Source organism: Sorex fumeus, unplaced genomic scaffold (genome assembly GCF_029834395.1).
Source record: "Sorex fumeus unplaced genomic scaffold, SorFum_2.1 ptg000171l, whole genome shotgun sequence".
NCBI classification, from domain to species: Eukaryota; Metazoa; Chordata; class Mammalia; order Eulipotyphla; family Soricidae; genus Sorex; species Sorex fumeus.
In genome coordinates this window covers 877,418-902,468 of record NW_026606228.1, presented here as the reverse complement: position 1 = coordinate 902,468, position 25,051 = coordinate 877,418, and the positions used below count along the sequence as shown (strand labels likewise).

Here is a 25,051-nt window from a genome sequence, read left to right as displayed (position 1 = left end):
CTCGTAGTGTTTCACTAATAAAAATTTAAGAAAAAAAAAGAAAATGTAGGGTGGGGTCGGATGCTCTGAACAACGTATTAGTAATCTTGATTTTCACATTCTTAATTTTTGCATAAAGAAACCATATTACAAATATAAAAACATTTTTCTCTCAAGAAATCTCTGATATCAAAGAAAATCACTTAAACTGCATTGCATAAAGGAGGAATTTTACTCTTATTTAACTTTCAGTTTGTCCCTATTGAAACTTAAAAAATTAATTATATGTACATAATATAATATAGAATGCATTATTATTTATAGAGATGTAGCATCAGATTTAAGCTATATTACTCAAGTGAATAAGAATAAATCATAGCAATGGTTTTGAAACAGATGGAATATTGACCCATTTTAATTTAAGAAATATCACTGAGGGGCCAGAGAGACAGTACAACAGATAGGGTACTTAACTTGCACAGGGCCAACTGGAATTTGAGTTAATTGCTAACACCCTGCACACCAAGAGCAGTGACCCTGAGTTCCAAGTCAGCAGTAATCCCTAATAACTACTGCTAGCCCCCAAAAGAGATATATCACTGAATTATTCATGTGTACCAGAGAGGGCCACCATTATCTACAGGGAAGAAATGCATTAATTTGGGGTTTATAAACATCTCCCTTACAGAAACATGTAAAAATGTAATATGGTTATTTTGTGAAGCCAGATAATTTATATTGAAACTTATTTAGAAATATTTAGAGAGAACATGTGTTTATCCAGAATGTAAGTAATCAGGCAAAGAAACAGGGACAGAAGCAAGTGAGATATGTGTTCAAGGGAGAACACAGGATTGAAAAGAAAACCCTGGTAAGATGAAATATGTGTAAGAAAACCAAAGGAAGAAAAAGTGTGTATTACTAGAAGATGCAGTAGATAGAGATTATAAGCAAGTACAGATCAAGAAAGGCATTTTCTTTTTGTTTATTTTGGGTCCACACATAATAGAATTCAGTTTACTCCCGACTCTGTTCTCAGGGTTCACTCCTGATGGGGTTCAAGGTCGTATAAGTAGTGCCAAGAATCAAACCAGAGTGTGCTGTGTGTAAATCTTAATTGCTCGACCATGTCTCTGACCCAAGAAAGTCATTTAAAACCCGAGTAAGTAAGAAGCTTAAAATTTAAATCCAAGAGCAAATGATATCTTTTCGTGTTTTTTATATTATGTAAAGAAAATTATTTGCTCTGATTTCCATTTAGAAAAAAATCATTCTAATGACTACATGAAGGACTTTACAGGCAATATATAATAGAGTTGAAAGCCTACAGTAATAAAAACAAATTTTGAGATTATATTAGTAATATAAGTGAGTGATAGCATAAATATGTGGCAATAAAGAGTAGACAAAAATCAAGAAATGCTTGCACAAGTATAACATACAATTAAGGACTAATTATACATGGCAGGAGAGAGAAATTTTTGTTAAGTTTATGGATGCAAAGTTATGGTATTGGCTAAGATAGACTATATAAGGAAAATATTTAAGATGGAAATAGGTATATATTCAAATATATAATATATTGTAACACAGCTGGTACTGAAACTTTAGAGACACCATTGAGGGCAGCAAAAACTAGACAAGGAAAAGAAGAGTATGAAATATGAAAGTTTGGCTTATAATAGTCAAGACATATAAAGACAAATAATCTGATAGGGACATTAAGAATGAACTAGAAGTGTTGGAAGAAAACCATTAGAGATTTGTAATAGACAATGAGTCATCTTTAGTGTGTAGTCTAGGGACCACTAGGCAGGCCAAGACATGATAGAGGATCCACAGGGTAAATTATTGATTATATCACAAAGATGTGTTTATCTTTTGCATTGTAGGTCTCTCCTGAGTGTGTGATTGAGTTTTCCAGAAATCACAGGATAAGTGATATGGCAAGAGATAGTGTGTAAAGGCATATATGAGAATTCTGCTATTTTATAGGCTAAGCATTAAAGAAATTTCAAAGCTGTAAACAGCGCTAACCTTCTCAATATTTTATTTTATAAATGTAGGTATTTAGATACATTTTGTTAAAATGTAATCACTTATTGTTAATATTCAACAAGTTAATAGTCAAAAAAGTTATCATTATCTAACTTATAGAATGGTAAATAATGACAGATGCAATACATAAATACATCTTTTTACCATCTCAATATAAATAGGAATATAAATAATCTCTAAGTTTAAAATAGTTTTAAAGGCAGTTAGGTAGGGAGAACAAATACATAGAGTGTTTTCCACAAGCAGTTAGTGAATTGTAACTATTTATTGTTGTACCATATCAGAGGATTGCAGAGAAATACATCAAGAAGACCAAAGGGATAAGGAAAATATAGTTGCTGATGATAAAGTTCTTGAAGTGATCATCCAAAGAATCAGTCTTAGTAGAGAAATAAAAGTAGGATAAGGAAGCTAATGGCATGGAAAATACGAGGTTGGTGCATGATCTTGTGAGGGAAGTTATAGCTGTAAGTCAGCTAACTAATCTAGGATAGGATGGTCAGAGTGGGATATAAGAATTTTTAATATTAGATTCAACAAAAATGTTTTTGTATATAATTCAGTCAGATTTAACCTATGTTTATATATTATATATTATATATTTATGATTTACATGTATTTTTGCATATATACATATATACACACACATATATATATAGAGCTCTCTTACAGAAGTAAAATTTGTTTGCTCATGGAAATCTGGATTTTTGATTACGTGTAATCCTATAAAGAAGTGTTGCCCAGGTAGACTTTACAAGGCCACAAAAATACAAATAGTGCTAATATAAGAGCTTGATTTATATTGGATTCTCCAATATAGGCATGATCTATATGGAATAACCATTATCACAGTGTGGCTTCTCAAGAGGTATTTTCCTTTAGAGCACCATTAATATCTGTGAAATAATGAGCAAATTAAGAGGGCTCAAGTTGATACACTATAATTTTCTGCTGATCAAAACCTCATCATAGCATTTCTTTTTTTTTAAATTTATTTATTTATTGAATCACTGTGGGAAAGGTTACAAAGCTTTCAGGTTTAGGTCTCAGTCATGCAAATATCAAACACAATTCCCTTTACCACTACTTATTTTTTTACCATGAAGAACCCCAATAAGACCCCACCCCCACCCCTCCCAGTCCCTGTGAGGCAGATGAATTCTAGTTAACACTCTATCTGCTTTGATTAGATTCATTGTTTCATTAAAAGATTCACCACTATTATTTAGAGTTTACCCCCCCCCCCCAATCAGACATGCTGAAAAAGCATTGTGAAGTGATTTGCTTTCTACAGCTGGGTTCAAGAATTAAATGTTGGTTTGGGATTTCTGCTATTTTACCTATTGACCCTGGAAGTATTTCTACTGAAAGTCAGATAGTTAAGAAATTGGTTTCTGTGTTCTGGAGTCGTGGCCGTGCTGGAGAGCCGCTCGTGGGGGGCAACTGCTGGCCTCGGTAGGGCGTGAAGGACTGACCGAAACGCCCCCCTTCCCATGAGGTTTTAGTCGCCCCCACACCCCCGGCTCATACCTGCTGTCCACAAGGCTCCACTTGCGGACGCCGTCTTTCTTTCCAGAGAGGAGAGGGCGAATGGGGCAACACCCTTTCCCCTCCGTACAGACATGATGGCCTGGATTAACGCATAGTCCTTTCACTTTTCTGCTCCAAGCTGCCGGGTTCTGCATTAAGTCCTTGTGCTTCTGGGGCCGTGGCTGTGCTGGAGAGCTGCTCCCGGGGGGGCAACTGGTGACCTTGGTAGGGCGTGAAGGATGAACCGGAACGCCCCCCTTCCCATGGGGTTTTAGTCGCCCCCACACCCCCGGCTCATACCTGCTGTCCACAAGGCTCCCATGCGGCTGCCATCCTTCCTTCCAGAGAATAGAGGGCGAATGGGGCAACACCCTTTCCCCTCCGGGCAGACATGTTGGCCTGGATTAACGCATAGTCCGTTCACTTTTCTGCTCCAAGCTGCTGGGTTCTGCATTAGGTCCTTGTGTTTCTGGGGCTGTGGCCGTGCTCCAAACTTAACTCTGATTTTCAGGGAGAAACGTTGGGTGGTTTACTTCCCATTGATCACTTTGTATATAGAGAGATGTCGCGTGGCCGCATAAGCGGCCGCGTGGTTTTGAGGAAAAGTCCTAGTTCCCGCATACTCAAGCTGTGCTTGTAGAGGCTTCTGGTCACCGGGGTTCCATCTGGGGGAGGCGGGATGCGGTACCTACCCCATTGGGGACTTCCCGATGATCTCGGCTCTTTTTGGAACCTGTTTTTTTCTTTTTCTCCGGGAGCTGTGGGTCCCGCCCTCCATGTGGCCCTTCTCTTCCCCATCATAGCATTTCTAATGTAGGGTTGACTTATATAGCATCCATTTAAAATTTATATTTGAGGTCTCAAAGTTTATAGTAATATTAGAGACATTATTTATAGGTGTAGAACACTGTACCAATTCCTCTACAGTAATTTCAGATCTCTCCAAAGTTATCCTAGAATATCCTTCCCCTATCCAGCACCTTAGATCCAGGTTCTCTGTCTGAGTGTTTTGTTTTATTTTGTTCTGTTTGTGGTCCCACGTAATACTCAGAGATATCAGGTATACTTAGGGATATTGGTGATTCTTTGCTAACTGGCTTGCAGTTTAGTACAAGAGTCTAGGGATGTGGTGTTGCTCAGGGCCTGCAATGCTGTTCATGGCCTGCAGTGTTGATATTGTTAGCAGTGTAGACATAACGTAAATGACCTTGGCAGTGCTCAGAAACTTCCATGTTTTAACCAAGGCAACATTCGGGATCTGTGGTGCCAGGAATTTGACCTGGGTTAGGCAAAAACATAACCACTATACAATCCCCTGGCCCCCTGATGACTGTTTTGGTTTGGCTTAGTTTTAGGAATATACTTAGTAGTGCTAAGGGCTTACCCCTCGCTCTACATTTAGGGATCACCCCTGGCAAAACTTTGGGGACTGTATGTGGTACTGGGATATTTCAAAATATTTTCTAATTCTTCCTGGGAAACTCTTCTTCTCTCCAAAAAATAGAAGTATATTGTTTAATTTCTAAGCATTTGGAAAATCTTTGTGATACATTTGTTTCTGGTTTATGTTTAATTCTATTATATTCAGAGAATAATTCTTGATTAAATTAACCTTGTAAAAACGTGCTGCCTATACTAATCTTAAGGAGAAAATAAGAGTAGGAATATATAGGAAAATTCAACTGTATTGGTTAAGGTTTAAGTCAGGTGGTATATACATAAATGTTTGTTATAGAAATCTTTTTACCTTTTGGAACATGTTAAGTCTTTATTTTTTATAATTTTTACTGAATTACTGTGAGATATAAAATAAAAAATAAAATATTCACTACCGGAGTGTGTTGAAAACAATGGAAACTCTATCAACAAGAGAGGTTGAAAATAATATCTCTACAAGCCAGAGAGTACAGTGGGTACAGTGCTTAAGTTGCATGCGACTCACCCAGGTTTGATCCCTGACTTCCTCTATGGTCCCTTGAGCCCTTACTAGTAATTCCAGACTACAGAAGCAGGAGTATCCCATGAGAATCACGAGGTATGACCCAAATGCAGAAAGAAAAAAAGAAAGAAAGGAAGGAAGGAAGGAAGGAAGGAAGGAAGGAAGGAAGGAAGGAAGGAAGGAAAGAGAAAGAGTGATAGAGAGAAAGAGAGAGAGGGAGGGACGGAGAGAGGGAGCAAGGAAAGAAGCAAGGAAGGAAGGAAAGATACTATCTCTACATAGTTTACTCTTTTAAATTTAATTTAAAAATTAGTAAAAATGAAATTAGGAAGTTATTTGATTGAGTTTCAAGCATACTGTGTTCAGTCCGCCAATTTCTCCACCCCTCCCCCATTTGCTCACGAGTTTGCATTCACCACTTGTTCTGGGTTCATCTTGTCTCCACCATAGTTGTTGCCTCCTCTATGTCCTATCTCCCATCCTACTCAGGTGGATGTTTAATACTGACTACCAGTTCTCATGTTCTTTGTTTCAATTATCTTTGGGCATCCCCCTCATTATGTTTCCTTATACCATGCATATAAGAGAGATCATTCTGTCTTGGTCCCTTTTTACCTTTGACCAATTTCACTCATCATGATACTACATGGTCCATGTAGCAGCAAACTGCATGACTTTATCTTTTTTTATGACCGAGTAATATGCTATTGTGTGTATGTACCATAGTTTCTCTGCCCACTCATCTATTCTTGGATGCTTGAGTTCTTATTAGAATTTAGCTATTGTGGATGATTCTGCAAGGAATATAGGGGTGAAAATGTCTTTTCTCCATTTCGTTTTGGACCCTTGGTGTATATTCTGCTAAGTGGCTTGAAACACCACTGACCAAATGGAAGTAAAGATAAACAAATAGTACTACATCAAATTAAGAAGCTTCTGCACCTCAAAGTAAATGAAAATTAGAATAATTAGCCAACAGAATGGGAGAAACTATTTACCCATCACTCATTGGGTAAGGGGTTAATAGTCAAGATATACAAAATACTGGTAGAATTTCACAGAAAATAATTCACCCCATCAAAAATGAGGAGAAGAGATCAACACAAATTTTCAAAGAAGAAATGAAGTAGCCAAAAGATACATGAAGGAATATTCTGCATTGCTCATAATGCATCACTAAAACTGGCCAAAATGCACAGAAGAAATGTTTTTCATCACTAATAATCAGAGAGATGCAAATAAAAACAAGGACATATCATCTCATGCTACAGAGACTGGTACAGTACTCAAAACTACCATGCTTTATTTTGTAAGCTGAAGGTACAGTACTTAAAACTACCATGCTTTATTTTGTAAGCTGAAGGAGGGCAAGTGTTTATGTAACTAAGCAGTCATGACTGTATCTTCAGTGTCTAGGACAGTGTCTAATGTATAGAAAATAACCAACAAATAATTAATGCATGAAAAGAGGAAAATACTTGAGTATCCTGAATCAATCCAAGCATTGATGATTCTTCAAAAGCAGTCATGGTGTCATTTTAGAAAACAGAACAAACCTGGTCAAACTAACCTCTCCTTTACTTTGTTTCCATTTTCTCATCTTTTACATCTTACTAGGCAATTAAAAGCTTCTGTACTCATTCAACTCAGCTACTGCTCATTCATTTTTAATTTCTTATTTTGTATCTCCTAAGTCTACAATCTCATATGACCCTTCCTCTTGAATGCTACCTTATGAATACTATTGCTTTACAAAGAATTTTTATAATCTAAAGCTTTCTAGGAAAACACATGCAACGTAATCTACAAGTTTGTGGAAAAAACACATACACATAGTCTATGACTGTGATATTTGATGCTAAATAGAAAAGTCAATTTCTAAGCATTAGGTACCAGAAGTAGAGGAGTATATGGCATAAGTAAATAAATACATTTATTTTTAAAAATTGTAATACATATTTGGAAAATGGATAAGATAGCAAGTGCTTCCATGTGAGTCTCTTTCCATTGTCCATAGTCACGAGCTTTATCTGGACCTTTGAAATTATTTTGGATTTTTTTATTAACCAGGCCTCAATTTAGGAAAACAGAGTAAGAGTTCAAGAACTCTAAGATGCTTCCATCATTAATATTCATGAAGTTATAAGCAGTGGTTTGAAGCATAGTATAAAGGACAACTAGTTAAACATAAAATGAAATGGAATGGAAACAAAAATATTTTAAAGAATAAAAGATGCTGACTCTTAGCAAAATTGATATTTTAATATATTATTCTGAGATGATTTTTAGAGAAAATAGAAATAACTATGCTACTTTTTTTCTGATAAAAGTATAATATAAAAGTAAAAGAATTGAATTATGGAGAGTACTTATTGGTGCTAAGATTCCAGATGAAAACATTAAATTGTATCTGCCTGCTAAAGAATATACAGACAGACCTGTTTTGCAGTTGCAAATGGATATTATGTATTAAACCTATGATAAGTTGCTCAAATAGGCATGTTATTTATAAATACAACTCTCGAACAGAAAATATAAAATACACAGCAAATGAAAGTTTTAAGACAATATAATATGGAACTGGGGCATTAGAATGATTTATTGCTAAAATAGAATCTTTCTATCCTCCATACTGTAACAAAAGTTTGAACTGTACTAAGACAAATTTTTTTCTGCTGTAAAGTATAATTCATTTTCTCTAGAAGAGGAAATGAAGGGATTCATATATGACACTACAAGAAATGCAGCTTCTATTGTACTATCTCACTCTTTCCCAAAATGTGTGATTTAAAACTGTTCAAGTTAAAATGTTGTTGGTGGTCCTATTTAAAATAATTTAATTAAGTCATCTCCTTCTAGGAAATTCTATCCATGCCAAACACAACAGCTTTTCAATAATATTTGAAAGGGATCGCAAAGCCATAATGACTTCAGATAGTTTTGTAAAGGAATATTTAAGTATGTTTTATTTATGATTATGATGTAGTGCAAGTACATAGAATATTTTGTAGAAAAATGAATATGCATAAACTTAAGGAGAAAAAAGAAAACTTGAATGAAAATGCTGAAGCTTAAGATGCCACAAATAAACATGCATTACATCCCTTTTTAGTTCTTGAAAAAGCATCTCAAACTAATGCTTTTCAACCCCTGCATATAATCTGGTTATTACCAGGATAAAACCCAGATTTGAATGTAATTTATCAAAGCACTATAGTCACTCATATACCAATTTGATGTTTAATGTAATGGAATGGGATTTATTTTAAAATGGAAAAATAACCTGGTTTCTATAATGTTTGCAGCCACTGCATTTAATTCAAGTAGCATTTATTTTTACAGTGGTGATCCTTATTGCAGAAGCATATAGCTTTACTCAGTGTCCACTGAAGTATTAGTCTGGTGAGATTGTTTCACACAGGAGTTAACTTGAAAGCATGGAATCATCAGGGGTCACCATCTGGGTAATGTATTTGGTATATTTTTATGAAGGGAACTGTCCAACAGACAAGTAGATCTGTAGCTTTGCCAAGCTTTGGAAGTGAAGTACAAAAGCTGTAGTGTTCCTTTGCCTGAAGGAACATGAATTAAAATGTAAAGGAACTGATAGGGAAAAATGGCTGACAAAAAGGAAAGAGAAGTCATCACATATTTTTATCTTAACATTATTGCAAACTTCTGATGTCCATCTTGGGCAGGGCTTTATTTGTAAGAAATATTTCAAATTTTCTAACAGGTTTAGTTAATAGCACTGTAGCACTGTCCTCCCATTGTTCATTGATTTGCTCCAGCAGGCACCAGTAACGTCTCCATTGTGAGACTTGTTACTGTTTTTGGCATATCGAATACACCCTGGCAGAGCTTGCCAGGCTCTGCAATGCAGGTGAGATACTCTTGGTAGCATACCGGGCTGTCCAAGAGGGGTGGAGGAATCGAACCTGGGTCAGCAACATGCAAGGCAAACGCCCTACCCGCTGTGCTATTGCTCCAGGTTTAGTTAATACAATAAGAAATGATATTTTTGTTCCTTTACCGATTTTCAGCATGCAGTTTTTATCCAGAGTGAACATTTCCAACTATCTTTGTCATAGTGGTCCCCTCCTATCCCAGCTGCCTTCTCCCCCAGCACATGAGGAAGGCATCCAATCATGGACCACTCTTCCTTACCCTTGTCTCTACTGTCTTTGGGCATTTTTCTCCTATTATGTTTTTCTTAATATCCCACAAAAGAGTGAAATCATTCTATACCTGGACCCTCTCCTTCTGATTTGTTATATAACAGAGCTCCAATATTAAAATCAAAAAGTGTAAAAATCAAAACAGAAATTATATTTTTAAATTATCACAAATAAATATAGTATTACTAGCTGAATATTTGTGCTGTTTTGAGATGTAAGATGAAGTCCTCTACAGTAAAATTGTATCTCCCTTATAGGTATTACAGTTAATTTTAAAACTTACTTGTGTCTTTATTCTTATTATAGAGTGGATGTAAGTATTATCTATAAGAAAATACACATGTAACATCAAGGATACAGAATAGTATAAGATGTTTCAGATCTACTAACACTAGCATTATAAAATTATTTCAATAAATTTAACCTCCTAGTAGGAATTATTCTCAGAACCCAAAATTTTATTTGTATATTTTATAGTTAGTTTTTCAAATAAGTTTATTTGAAACTTTATCTTTGAGCTTTTGTTTAAGAACTTTGTACTTCCAATCCCTTTCAATTCTAAGAGTTTTGTTTTTTATTTTTAATTTATTTATTATGAAATTGTTTCCATTTGGGACATATCTGGCTGTGCTCAGGGCTTTCTCCTGGCTCTGTGTTCAGGGATCACTCCCTGAGGTATAAATACAGTGCCTGGAATCAAATAAGAGTACTTCGCTTGAAAGTCAATTGCCTACAGTCTTGTACTGTACTATCTCTCCCACATTCATTCATTTATTTCCGGCAAATTATTTTCTGAAAAGTCCCATTTATTTTTTTTAGTTTTATTTATTTGTTTATTTATTCGGGAGGCCACAACTGACTGTGCTAGTGGATTACTTCTGACCATGCACTCAGGGATTACTCCTGACAGTGCTCAGGGTATCATATGTGATGCAGAGAATGCACTTTTGGCTATATGCAAGGCAATTGTCTTAACTACTTCAGTTACCTCTTCAGCTCAAAAATTTCGGTTCAAATAGAAAGTAATAATAAAAGATACATTAAAATGGGCTGGAGCGATAGCACAGCGGGTAGGGCGTTCGCCTTACACGCGGCCAACATGGCCGACCCGAGTTCGATTCCTCCGCCCCTCTCGGAGAGCCCGGCAAGCTACTGAGAGTATTCGATATGCCAGACACAGTAACAACAAAGTCTCCAATGGAGATGTTACTGGGCCCGCTCGAGCAAATCGACGATCAACGGGAGGGCCTTTACTTTACTTTACTTACATTAAAATAATGCATCTATCTATTCAGCTTTGGAAAGCTTGTTGACTACCTTGTATTTTTAATCTTGTCATAGTGCATGTGAACCCATTATCGTTGTAAAAAATTCTGACACTATAAAAAATGTTAAACATTTTCTCCAGCTTCTAACTCTACAGATAAATATCGACCTCCCTAAGCTTTCTTTCTAAACACTGATATATGTAGAGATTTTTCCCACTGAAATAGGATCTTTGATATGTGTTCGTCTAAAGTGCTTTTTTTCCCACAAATCTTAGTGCTATTTCTATGTCAGTACCTGTTGGTTATCAAGAGGTGTAATAAGGGTTTAACAATTATCTGTCTGCTCAGACAATTCATTATTTGCTCATTTTTTTAGTATTAATGCCTACTAACCTTGGATGATTTCAGCTATGAATGTAAAGTAACCTAAGATATGAGCCAACCTAGGATCTTACATTGCCTTTCATTGTATTTTTATGGTTTCCTCCAATATACTATCTATCTCAGTATTAGTTCTTTGTTATACATAATCTATATATGATTATATGTATATATGATTATATAATCATATATATGTATATAATCATATATATAATCATATATATGTATATAATCATATATATATGATTATATATATGTATGAGTATAGTGTTGTAACAAATATAAGTATTGGCAATCCTTTTTATTTTACTATATTAAAAACTTGTTATAGAAACAATGCTATGTGGAATTTTCTTTTACATATCTTTTAATACATATGTGTGTTTATTTCTATAGTAGCACATTAGAAGTATAATTCCTTGGTCAAGAAATATTCCCACCTTAGATGTTAGTAGATATTACAAAATTACTTACTGGAGCTTTAACACAGTCCTGTACACAGTGCATAAGTAGAAGAGTTCCTATCTATCAATCTTGAGTTTAGTTTCAGAGAAAGATCAAAAAGCATGATCACTCACTCCTCTTTTATTTCTTAATAATGTGGCAGGCGAAGACCTTTTTTTTTTCTCTTATCTTGAGTGAATGCCTACACTCAGTCAGATGTACTATGTCAGAGGAGATAGTCATTTTCGTCACCTAATATAGGCAGTTGTCTGCCCAATTTTTACATAGAATACTGATACTTAACGTCCTATGTGGCGTTAAAGATTATTGCCATACTACAAATGCCAGTTTGAGCCCCTTGCCAGGGCCAGACCTAGCCTCCTACTCAGATCTTGTGTGAAGAGATATTTATAAGACTGTGAGTGAATTTTCAGTCTATTCCTCCTTAGCCCCCTCCTCTTGTCTCATACATCTGCTTCAGTCCTCCCCCAAGCCCAGAGTAACAAGCTTCCAATGTTTTTCCAACAGCAGCGATTAAGCTTCTTACTATACTTAGATTCCTTGCATGAAAACTATCCAAGAGCTGTTTGCCAGTTACTGCTGTGTACTTTCTCTGTTGCACTGTCTGAAGAATCTTGTGCTTGTTGATATGTTTTATTGCATTTTAAACTTTTCTATCTTACAGAGCACACTTCTCTACCATCTTGGCACTGCCTCCTAATTAGTTATATTTCAAGTACCTGATAGACACATGTGATAAGTGGCGATTAAACATATTAGAAAATACACATCTATATTGTTTGGTATATAGTTCCTGCATCCATAAGGAAAAAATCCTATGGTCCCTTATTAGGGGACTTATGTGAAATAAAGGAAAGGAAATAAAATGGGGGAAGATGATCAATTTTAGAACATCAGTAGAAAACATTAGTCTCAAGTAAAATAAAGTCTAACACCATAACATAGTTCAGAGAAATGACAGATGAGAGCTAAAAGGTTTCAGAGTATTGTAATGTATAAGTTAAGAAGAATATCTTTTATGAAACCAGCCTTTAGTTATTAGTTGTTTGACTGGGGACAGCAAAATAATTCATTTGCTACCTTAACTTTGCAATTTATAATTTCCGAGCTTAGCTCTTTGCAATTGGATAAAGAAAAAAAGGATAATAATTATCTAATTTACAGGGCTCAGCACTAGCAAAATTTGTCAGGAGAGTATTAAGGACTGTTATTCTAAATCAGCTTTAAAGGCATTACTCCCAGAATGTGTGAATAGGCATATACTTTCTGTCAAGCCATTGATTTCAGTAAAGTGCAAATAATGGGATTTATATTTCCTGAGAGATCTGGATAGTGTCCATCTCTTCTCATTGATGATATGTATGTATTTAAGAAAATAACCTTAAAAGTTTATTATAGCTTGTGTTACAAATTTCATATAGTTTATTATAGGTTTCATTTTTTATTATAGTAATATGGCTACAATAGTGTTAAAATGTATGGTACTATGTATATAGTTACTGTACAACACCACCACTAAAAGGCCCATGAACCTTTATCATTGCCTTTTTGTCACCTCTCATATGATCTTCATACTCTCCTACCACTCCCCACAGCTGTTGTTAAGTTTTGTGATTCAAGATCAAAGGTTTGTGATTGTTTTATTCTGTCTATTCACTTATTTTCTCTCTCTCTTTCTCTCTCTCTCTCTCTCTCTCTCTCTCTCTCTCTCCAGAGATGTCTGAGATCATCTGTACTTGTTCTTCTACCTATGATTAATTTTGCTTAACATACCTTTCAGTATCATTCATGTTTCAGCAAACTGCATAATTTCTTTTCTTACAGCTGCATAATATTTTATTGTGGGGGGCTGAAGCAATAGGGCAGCAGGTAGGGCATTTGCCTTTCATGCAGCCGACCCTGATTTGATTCCAAACAGCCCATATGTTTCCCTGAGCGCTTCCAGGGGTATTTCTGAGTGCAGAGTGAGGAGTAATCCCTGTGCATTGCTGGGTGTAACCCCCCCCAAAAAGGAAAAAAATATTCCATTGTGTATATAGAACTTGATTTCTTCATTAATCTTTCATTGGACATTTCAGTAGTTTCATATCATGGCAATTGTACCAAATGCTATAGTGAACATTTGTATGCATATACCTTTTCAAATTAGTGCTTTTGTGTGGGGGTTGTTGATATTAAGAAGTAGAATCTCTGAGTCATGTTGTAGCCCTATACATTTTTTTCAGTAATCTTCATACTCATAAAGGCTTAATAAGAAATCATTATCACCAATAGTGAACAAAGGTGTATTCTTCACTGCAAAACCACCTATAATGGTTTCTTCTAGTTGTTTTGGTATATATTATTCTTATTGGTTTGAGATGATGTCTCATTATTGTTTTTATTTGCATTTCACTGATAATAACTAATAATGAACACATTTTGGTATACGTCCTTTTGTTGTCTTCAGAGAAGTGTCTTTTTATCTCCTCTTCCCATTTTCTTTAAATTTTTTATTGAATCACCATGAGACACACAGTTACAAAGTTTTACTGATAGGGTGTCAGTCATCCATTTTTCCAACACTCATCTCTCCACCAGTTTTATATTTCCCACCTGCAATGTCCCCAATATCCCTCCCCCACTTTCCATCCCCACCTGCCTCTATGGCAAGAGTTTCTTCTTACTCTCTCTACTTTCTCTCTCTCTCTCTCTCTCTCTCTCTCTCTCTCTCTCTCTCCTTTTGAGCATTATGGCTTGCAATAGAGATACTGAGAAGCCATTATGTTTTGTTCTTTACCCACATATAGCACACATCTCACATCTGGAATGATCTCTCCAACCATCATTATGACAGTGGTCCCTTCTCTATATCATGTGCCCATTCTCCAAACACTTAAGGCAGTCTTTAAAATGTAGACCGATCCTCCTAACCCTTGTTCCTACTGTACTCGGGTATTAGTATCATACTGTGTTATTTTATATCCCACAAATGAGTACAGACATTTTATGTCTGTCCTTCTCCTTCTGACTCATTCCACTTAGCATGATATTCTCATGTCTATACAATTATAAGCGAATTTTATTACTTCATTTTTTTCTAACAGCTGCATAGTATTCTATTGTGTAGGTTTAACGAGTCATATGTTTTCAAGCACTTGTGTTGTTCCATATTCTGTCTAATTTGAACAGTGCTCAATGAACATACAAGTGCATATGTCATTTCTCCTGTGTTTTTAGCACCCTCAGGATATATTCCCATAAGTGCTATTGTGGGGGCATCTGGAAGCTCAATTTCTAGTTTTTGGAGGAATGTCTATGTTGTTTTCCAAAGAGGCTGGACTATAGCATTCCGACCAAAAATGTTGAATATAGTGACACAGACCCTCAAATATATAATCACTTAATCTTTGATAAAAGGGCAAAAATGGGAACTGAAGATAGGAAAGCCTCCTCAACAAGTTGTGTTGGGAAAATTTGATAGCTACATGCGAAAAAAATGAACTCAGACCTCCCTCTAAATCCAGGCACAAAATTCAGATCAAAATGAATTATAGACCTCAGTATCTGACCTAAATCCATAAGGTACATGGAGGAAAATGTAGGCAGAACATTCCATGAAATTGAAGCTAAAAGCATCTTTAAATGTGAAACAATACTGACAAAGAGTCTGGAAGCAAAGATAAACAAATTGAACTACATTAAACTAAGAAGCTTCTTTACCTCAAAAGAAATGGTGACCAAGATACAGAGGCAGCCCACAGAATAGAAAAAAATATTATCTCCCCAGTACCCATCAACCTATGTAAGGCATTGGTAAAACTTTACAAGAAAAAACATCTAACCATAACAAATTCGGGGAGAAGAAATGAACAGAAACATCCCCCAGAAAGAAATACAAATGACCACAAAAGCACATGACAAAGAAATGCTCTACATCACTAATCATCATAAATGTGCAAATCAAAACAATGAGATATCATCTCACACTACAGAGACTGGAACACATGAAAAAAGAACAAGAAAAAACGTTGCTTGTGCATAGCGGGGAGAAAGGACACTCCTCTTCCCATGTTCAATGAAATTATTGATTTTTGTTGTTAATATTCATGTGTGTTTTATATTTGATTCATGTGTAGTGTTTTTAATGTCGTACCTTTATATATTGGAGAGCCTGGCAAGCTACTGAGAGTATCTCGCCTGCATGGCAGACCCTGGCAAACTACCCGTGATATATTCGATATGCCAAACACAGTAACAATGAAGTCTCCAATGGAGATGTTACTGGGCCCGCTCGAGCAAATCGATGAACAATGGGAGGACCGTGACTGTGACTGACCTTTGTATATATAAGGATGGAGTGATAGAACATCAGGTACAGTGTTTGCCTTGCACACGGCCAACCTGGATTCGATTCCTCCCTCCCTCTTGGAGAGCCCAGCAAGCTACCAAGAGTATACCACCCACATGGCAAAACCTGGCAAGCTTCCTGTGAAATATTTGATATGCCAAAAAGCAGTAACAACAAATCTCACAATGGAGGCATTACTGGTGCCAACTTGAGCAAATCGATGAACAATGGGAGGACAGTGCTACAGTGCTACCTTTATATCACATCACTTGTATCACTTGTCACTTTTCATTCCATTGCTCTTCGATTTGCTAGAGTGAACGCCAGTAAAGTCTATATCCATCTCTGTCACATGCTAATGTAGCCCAGTGGCGTCTGCTCATTCCAGGTACACGAAGAGCATCAAACCGTTCATTCAGGGTCTTGACAAAGAAGCCCACCCATCTCGTAGGTGGGTGGCCAGGAAATCTTTTTTTTTTCTTTTTGGGTCAAACCCGGCGATGCACAGGGTTTCTCTTGGCTCAGCACTCAGGAGTTACTCCTGGCAGTGCTTAGGGGAATATAGGGGATGCTGGGAATCGAACCCAGTTCAGCCGCGTGCCAGACAAATGCCCTACCTGCTGTGCTATCTCTCCAACCCTCAAAAGCTTTCTTTTGCCACCTCGTGTAATCCAGTCAGTGACAGCTCTAAGTTCAGCGGTTGTCTCCAAATCACGTTACGTGTCTGGCCCATCTGATTTTCAACCTCTTCGCAAACAAGACAGCGTCCCTGATACTTGATCGTTGATGGAGGTCGGAACTCCTGATTCCTTCTCTCACTTGAGTGAAGTGTGGTACTCCAAGAATAGCTCTTTTGATTCCTTTTTGGGAGACACGAATAGCATTCTCATCCTCTTTTCAAAGGGCCCCAGGTCTCTGAGGCATATGTTAGTGCAGGAAGAATGGTGGAGTCAAAAAGATGTGCCCAGAGCTGGAGGTTAGTCATCCTCTTAACAACTTCTGTGATGCATTTGAAAGCATCCCATGCCACTCTCTTCCTCCTACAGAGTTTGGTGCCAAGTCATTTGTCATGTTGAGTTCCTGACACAGAAATTCATGTGAAATTTTACTTCACGGAGCAGGGAAAAAGGGCTGTAAAGTTTAAGAAGAGAACTCACAGAATGACCACCAACTGGGAGATCTTTGGCACTATGGCAGCAATATGAGAAGATGCCATCATTGACAACATCAAGAAATAAGATCAACTGGTTCAGCACCTCTATGACTGTGCGAGGAATGCCGAGAGTGAGACAACCATAAAAAGACACCTGTGTTCGGAAACTCTCAAACTCATTCGACAATGTGGTTTGGTGTGAGCCTCAGGTAATCACAAGCTAACATTCGCGCTTGCAAAGCTATGCAGAGAAATGATAGAGGAAGATCTCAAAGAGGGAAGAGCAGTAGTTTTGGCAAATGTGGAAGAAGCCAGATAAAGTATTCACAACAACCGCCTGTCCTTTGCCAACTATAAGACCAGGATTACTGCCCTCCGACTTTGTGATGAAACTGTCACATCTTCCTGAAGGGCAATGGAGAAGGTTATCCATGACTTCTACTCAGATCTCTTTGATAGCCCCGTGAACCTGCCCACATACCAAATTCCTCAGGATGGATAAGTCTTTCCCAAGGTTCTCCCTTCCGATATCTGACATGCCATCTCATCGGTAAAGAAACAAAGAGCACTTGGCCCAGACAAGGTCAGACCCGAACACCTGAAGAATCTGCCACCAGTACTTATCAATACACTGGCTTGGCTCTTCACGCATTACCTGTCTGAATGCAAGTTTCCTTCCCAATGGAAAACCAACAGGACCCTTCTGTTGTACAAGAAAGGAGACATCCACGACATTAGCAACTATTGCCTGATCTGCCTGTTGTCCATCATCTACAAGTTATTCACCTGAGTCATCCTGAATAGGATTAGTAGAACACTACACGAAGGACAACCATGCGAGAAACTGGGTTCTGAAAAGGATTCAGCGTGATTGATCATATTCACATGGTGACCAAGCTCATTGAGGTTTTGCAAAAGTCCAAGATGCCACTCTGTCTAACGATCATTGATTTAAAGGCCTTTGATTCTGTTGAGACTGAAGCGGTCATTGAAGCCCTAGCCAAACAAGGCATTCAAACTCAGAATCCTCCGAGAGCTCTATTACATCAGGATCCTCTGAGAGCTCTATTACGGATTCACCACCAGGATCTAACCATTCTACAAGGAAGTGATCATCAACTAAAGAGAAGGGTTTGGCAGGCTGATACCATTTCACCAAAACTCTTTAGTGCCATACTCGAGAAATGTCATGCGATGACTGGAATGGGAAGGAATGGGAGTGAAGATAGACAGTAGGCAACTACACCACCTCTGCTTTGCTGATGGCATCATTCTAATAACACCAAACATTAGCCAAGCAACATGAATCCTGGCCGACTTTAACCATGAGTGTGGAAAGGTCGGACTGCAGCTGAATCTCACTAAGACAATGTTCATGAAAAACAAACTAGTTCCTGACGTTCCACTTACTCTCGACGAAATGAACATCTTCAAATGCAGCCGTTATATGATATATTATATGCAGATTTTTTTTCATTTTTAGGGTATCTTTTCATTTTAGCCCTAGATTCTTTGGTTGTGCAAACACAACATGATGTGATGTAGAACATTTCGTTATTTTCAATTTTTTATCTTTGCCAATGGTATTAAATCATTGAAGATGACCTGTAAGGTAAAAATCCTAGAGTTTTCCCCATGTTTTTCAGAATTCATTTTATATATTATGTTCTAATATTGAGATCTTGAAGTCCTTGAAGAGTATTTGGATTTTGATTAGGATTGCAGTGAATCCATATAATGTTTTAGGTAGTGAAGTAATTGTCTCAGTGTTATTTATTCCAATCCTAGAGCATGGAATATTTGAGAAAAAATACTTTGGTCTTGGGGTCAAGGGTACTTACATTAGATATACTATGATCAAAATTGCTAATTTGTATAAATGTGTTCTGGTACACATGATTTTGTATTTGTCGCTTGAACGTAATAGTGACAAGTTGTTAAAGATGGCCAAAGCAAATAGATAACAGAATTTTAGCTCCAATCCTTATATTTTATAGGTTTTCTACCACGCTTGTCTGACTGAGCTCCAATTATTCTAGGCTCCTTAATTTTCTCCATCCATGAAATACTTCTGACTTTTTTGTAACCGCTCTTTCTCATAGAAGTTTCTTCACATGTATGTTTGTATCGATTTAGTTCATTAAATCTTGGTTCAGGGAAAATAGAGATAGCACAATTAGTAAGGCACATGCCTTTCATAAAGCTGACCCTTGTTCAATATGCAGCACGATATATGGGCTCTTGAGTCCTGCCAGGAGTGAGCCCTGAGCAGAAAGCTAGGACTAATCCCTGAGAACAGCCAGATGTGGCTTAAATGCAAAAAAAATTAAGTCAAATATTACCTCTTCTAAGAAGCCTTCTATGACTAATAATACTTTTCTTCATGGCACTTAAATACATCTGACATTATTTCATTTGTTTGTATAAATATAGATTGTAAATTAAATCATATATTTATTGTGTGCCTGTTTTAACCCATCACATCATTATCTCTGAGAAGGTTTGATATTATTCTAAAAAAGAAGAGATTCTAGACAGTATATATTGAACATTGTTTTCATTGCTGGAAGCTTATATAAACAGTTTCTGTGCAAGTAGACTCTAAAAATTATTATATTAATATAAAATATAATAAACTACCCATTTGATCTTTGACAGTTATGCCCTTAAGCTAGTGAGTTCACTTATAGTATACAAACCTGAGTTTAACTAAAGAGTATAACTATAAACCAGTGTATGTGTAGTTCTGAATGGCAGGCACTAGAAGCTAATGATTCTATATATTTATGGTGTAAATGAAGCTGACATGCCTTGTGCGCATATATAATATTCTACTATGTCTTAGGAAATATTATTTGTTCCTATTCATCATGAATATTGGTGAATCATTATTTGTGCTGTCCTGTTAAAAGTTTTATTACCTACGCGTGTATTCCCAACACTTTCTGTATGCTTCACATATACTTTGAAAATATTTATTAAATGAGTCAATAAATAAATCCCCATAGTAGAAGTACTACCATAACTTTTAGGTGGTAAGTTGTATACTACAAAGGTCAGTGGAATTTTATTTATTAATCTTAATATGACCAAATATTCTTGAGAATAGAAAAATATTAAAATAAATTATCTTAATATACTCTGCACATAAGTATAATTCTTCATTTTCTTTCATAGTTCAATTTCTGAATTGAAATATATCAGAAATGTAAATTTGATAGATAGAAAGTCTAGCACCTTTCCAATAGTACACATTATCTGTAGCAAGTAAATTAATTTTATTATACTTTTATATATTAAATTCATTTTATTATACTTTTATACTTTTATTACACTTTTATAATTTTTATTATACTTTCATACACAACAAACACTTTGTTGCCTGGAAAATGTAAAGTAACAAAATCCTTAAAGCTTTACCAACCTTAAGTGCTGTTCTACTAAATATAACCATACTTCTTTATTCATTTTAATTGACTAAGAGCAGTTCATTTTACTTGATGGAGAAATATTAATCCTTACCTTATTATTTTGAAATGATTCTCCATGAATGCATTTTTCTCTCATTTTTGAGTGCTCTCACGTAATTGGCTTAACTTAAAGTATATAAAATACTACCCTTAATCTTCAAAATGAGAACTATATTTCTTTTGTCCCTTTTAACCCATCTAATTTCACAAGAGTAACTGAATAAAAGGATCAAACACATTTTCAATATAGCTTTTAGTATAAATAACATTCAAAATATGTGGGTGGAAAAGTAGATCATATTTTATATAGAAAAATAAGCACCTTTATTTGGAACAAATATGTTAAATGAAACATACTTTGGGTTTTCGTGAGGCTATCTCTGAAATAATACTTACATAACTTAATTACTATGCTATACTTTTAATTGTTTTCAATATTTGCAAGAGAAGTATATCAGAAAGCGCTGGGCTTTATCCAAAAAAAGTTATAAAAGCAGACTAAATGCTTACAAATTCTAAGTAAAAATCGCTTAGTAGGTTTGGAAACCTCTAGCTTCAACTAAGTGTGTGTATGATTTTTTTTGAAGTATTTTTTTTATTAGTGAGACATCATGAGGTACAGATGTAGACTTACAAATTTTGTGTTTGTGTTTCAATTATACAATGATCAAATACCCATCCCTCCACCAGTGCCCATATCCCACCACCACGGATCCCAGTAGTTGGTCTGAAGGATGTGAGTTATTGTTAAACTGATTTTTAAATAAGTTTTCTGGCTAGCTTTCCTGTTCTTGTTCTCTAATTCATGGGATGTATATGAGTTTTTTACATAATGATTAGTCCCTTATAGTCTTCCTAGAAATAAAAATATGGAATGACTTATAAACATATTTCCTCTCCTTATTTTTGATATGATTTCATTGATCATGAAAATTGTTATGAGAAAATAAAAATATTTACTCAACTTATGTCCTAGGCATTATTTTATCCTATTGTCTTTTTGTCTCAGTGACCTCACTCACTCACAATTTTATCACTGTGTATATGTAACTCTGTAGTCTTCATCTAGCTTGAATATTTTATCAACGTTTTTACTTTGGAGGGCATGTACCATGCCATATTCAGGACTTACTCCTGGTTCTGCACTCAGGAATCTTTTCTGGCAGTGATCTAGGGACTATGTAAGGTTACGGATATCAAACCCAGGCAAGTACACTCCCCACTGTGCTCTACCGAACTCTGACATTTTTGCAAAACTTTAAAACTCAGTCATTTTGTGTTGAACATGACTATCTGGACAACCCATCTGGAACCTACCATCTCCAAAGATTCAATCCATTACATCCCTTCCATCATCTCCCAGGACCTCAAACCACCTTAGTCATCATTCAGCAACCTGTTCATGTAGTTATCATCCTATGAACACGTATCTGGTACAAGTATTCTTTAACTAGTGGTAGGTAAACTGCAGAATGCCCTATCTCTATTGGTGTTTCTAATATTTTATAAGTATTGGAAATTTACTAAGGTGTAAAATATGAACAATTTTGGATTCCTCTCCACTCCCTCATTTTCCCTATACCAATCCAGAAAACCTACACATATGTACTAGTGTGTTGTCATAAACACACACAAATACATTTACATCCTGTTGACAATTCCTGAGATATCATTTAATAAAACTATCCATAGGAATTACTTTTGTTTGTATATTGTCACTGTCACAACCCTAATTGAAAAACAATTTATTTTTCACCTTGATTAATCTAGTGCCACCATAATTTGTGTTACTTTCATATAATTAGGCCTCCACGTCATTCTTTCTGTGCATTCTACCACTGAATTTATCTTTCTAAAAAAATGCTGTGGTTATATAATTTATTTGCCTAGAAATTATATGTTATACTGATAGCTTTTATATTAATGTTCTTTAAGGAAACTCAATATATTGCTCATTTACTCAGAAAAAGAGTAATTTCTCCTTGTTAAAGAGTAGTAAACATCTTAATATGACATTCAGTATCCTTCAAAATGTGGCCTTCACCTAGCATTCCAGAATTAGCATTTACTACCATAGCCAGCAATTTCCCTGTCTTCATATATATCATGAATAATCTGCTTTACAAAGTCACATTTTGTTCAAACTATCCCTCACCCTGTCCATTTCTATAACGTGTCATGAAATGTTACACATATTCACAGGTCTTTCTATTTTCCTTATAAACTAATCCCTGATTAACACAGCCATCTTTAATCTGTTTCCTTATTCCATTTCTTTTAAAGCAAAACTTTCATTTTCTCCATAAAGCAAAATTGTACATCAGGTTGTAAATATATATACATATATTGTAAATATATACATAGAATTATATATATAATATATTGTAAATATAGACATTTTAAGTTGCAAATAAGAAAATCAAAAAGTCCTTTGTAAGCCCCTCATGTTGTTCACATGTTGCTGTATATTCTTTCAGCATCTTCTTTACACATTGGCACATGTCCAACTTAGATACATATGTAGATACAATATAGATCATACTATTCATACAGTTGAGTACCTTTTCACTTGATAATAATAATATTTTTTGTGAATAGTCTTAAGGAACATGATTTAATAGAACACAAGTTATATTATTTATAATGTAATTAGAAATTTAATTAATTTCCTTTTAATGACTATTTTGATTGATCATAGCTTTTTATTTGTTTTTATTTGCTAGGATGAATAACCTTGTAGTTTGGTATACATAGTTAATTCACAGAAACTAAATTGTTAACTAAGCAACTAAGTCAATATTAAGTGTTTTTCAGGGGGTATTGGGCCACACTCAGTGGTGTGCAAGACTTATTCCTACTTCTGTACTCAGGAATAACTCCTGGGGGTGCCATACAGGTACTGGGGATCTAACAAGATAAGTTTTATGCAAGACAAGTGCCATACCTTCTCTGCTTTTTCTCAGGACCTTAACAGTTATTTTTTTAGAGTTGTCACATTGCCCTCCAAAAAGATCACTTTTTTTATACTCTCATCAAGAGTCCAGGTGAATTCCTGTTTCACTGATAAACACTGGTCCGCTGATAGAAATTTGAATCGCTATCATGTCAACTCCTCTACTTTGTAGTTATAGTGATTTTATACTTGTGCTGCTTCCATCTCCTAATCTTAAAAGCATATAGATTTTAACACATGTAGCAGTTATTACAGTACCATATGCAAACCAGGAACTTGGGAAATATTTCCTGAAATGTATCAAATCAGTCCCATAAAAGTCTCCTATTTTTTCTGGATAGACCACCAATCCTCTGTAGTTTTCACATTCAAACTAGCTTTATGAAAAAAGGATCTAGAAAAGGAAAAGGTCATAGTACACAGCAGCAGAGTCCATACCCCCTGTATCAAATACTCCAACTTCTAATCATGTCTCTGCAACAGCATTCACATTTTAACAGCAGCTCTGTAGAAAAGTAGCTACATGTGCGATGGTAGGTATAAACACATAGCTTGTTGGCCAAACAAAACAAAACCTGGTTATGACATTGTTTGGTACGAAAGGACATAGAGTTTACGGAACTTTTCAGTCTACAGTAAGTTCATGTATGGTTTATTTTCTTGCAGCAGTGCATTTGTTCGGCCTGACTTGGCAGTTGCAACCAGTAGAAGGGCAGCTCTATGAAAATGGAGTTAGCAAGGGGAGCAGAGGGACTGAATCCATGGATACTACTTACTCTCCAATTGGAGGAAAAGCTTCTGATAAATCAGAGAAAAAAGGTACAGTGATCTAAGTAATTGATTATTTATTACTTTTCTTCTAATTTGGCCATAGAGCTAAGTCTGGGATGTTTTCACTTAACATTAAATGTTATGATCACATCAAAGTGATAGTCTAATTGGACAGAATAAATGCATGCATATTTTTTATGAAATAAAATTTTGCTTTCTCTGGCATCATGAGTATAAAACAATTGAACTTTTCAAATATGTTTGCGATCTTGAAAATGGACAAATATTTAAAAGATGGTGATTTGAATACAATGGAAATTGCATTTCGCATATAACAGCCCTGAAGCAACATGGGATTTTGATTAAGTCCTCTGAAGCCAAACCCTGCATTTATATATAACATTTAACAAAGGGGGGCTGGAGCTATAGCACAGTGGTAGGGCGTTTGCCTTGCATACAGCCAACATGGCCGACCCGAGTTCGATTCCTCCACCCCTCTTGGAGAGCCCAGCAAGCTACCGAGAGTATCTTGCCCGCAGGGCAGAGCCTGGCAAGCTCCCCGTGAAGTGTTCGATA

At 35.9% G+C, this 25,051-nt stretch overlaps 1 protein-coding gene across 1 annotated transcript in view; it reads left to right on the top strand.

Annotated features, from left to right (window-relative positions):
• The window catches only part of TENM1 (teneurin transmembrane protein 1), a 784,494-nt gene that overhangs the window by 336,491 nt on the left and 422,952 nt on the right, over window positions 1-25,051 (top strand). The window contains exon 6 of the mRNA XM_056107733.1: window positions 24,371-24,523. Within this exon, the coding sequence (XP_055963708.1) occupies window positions 24,371-24,523 (153 nt within the window). The remainder of the gene's footprint in view (window positions 1-24,370; window positions 24,524-25,051) is intronic.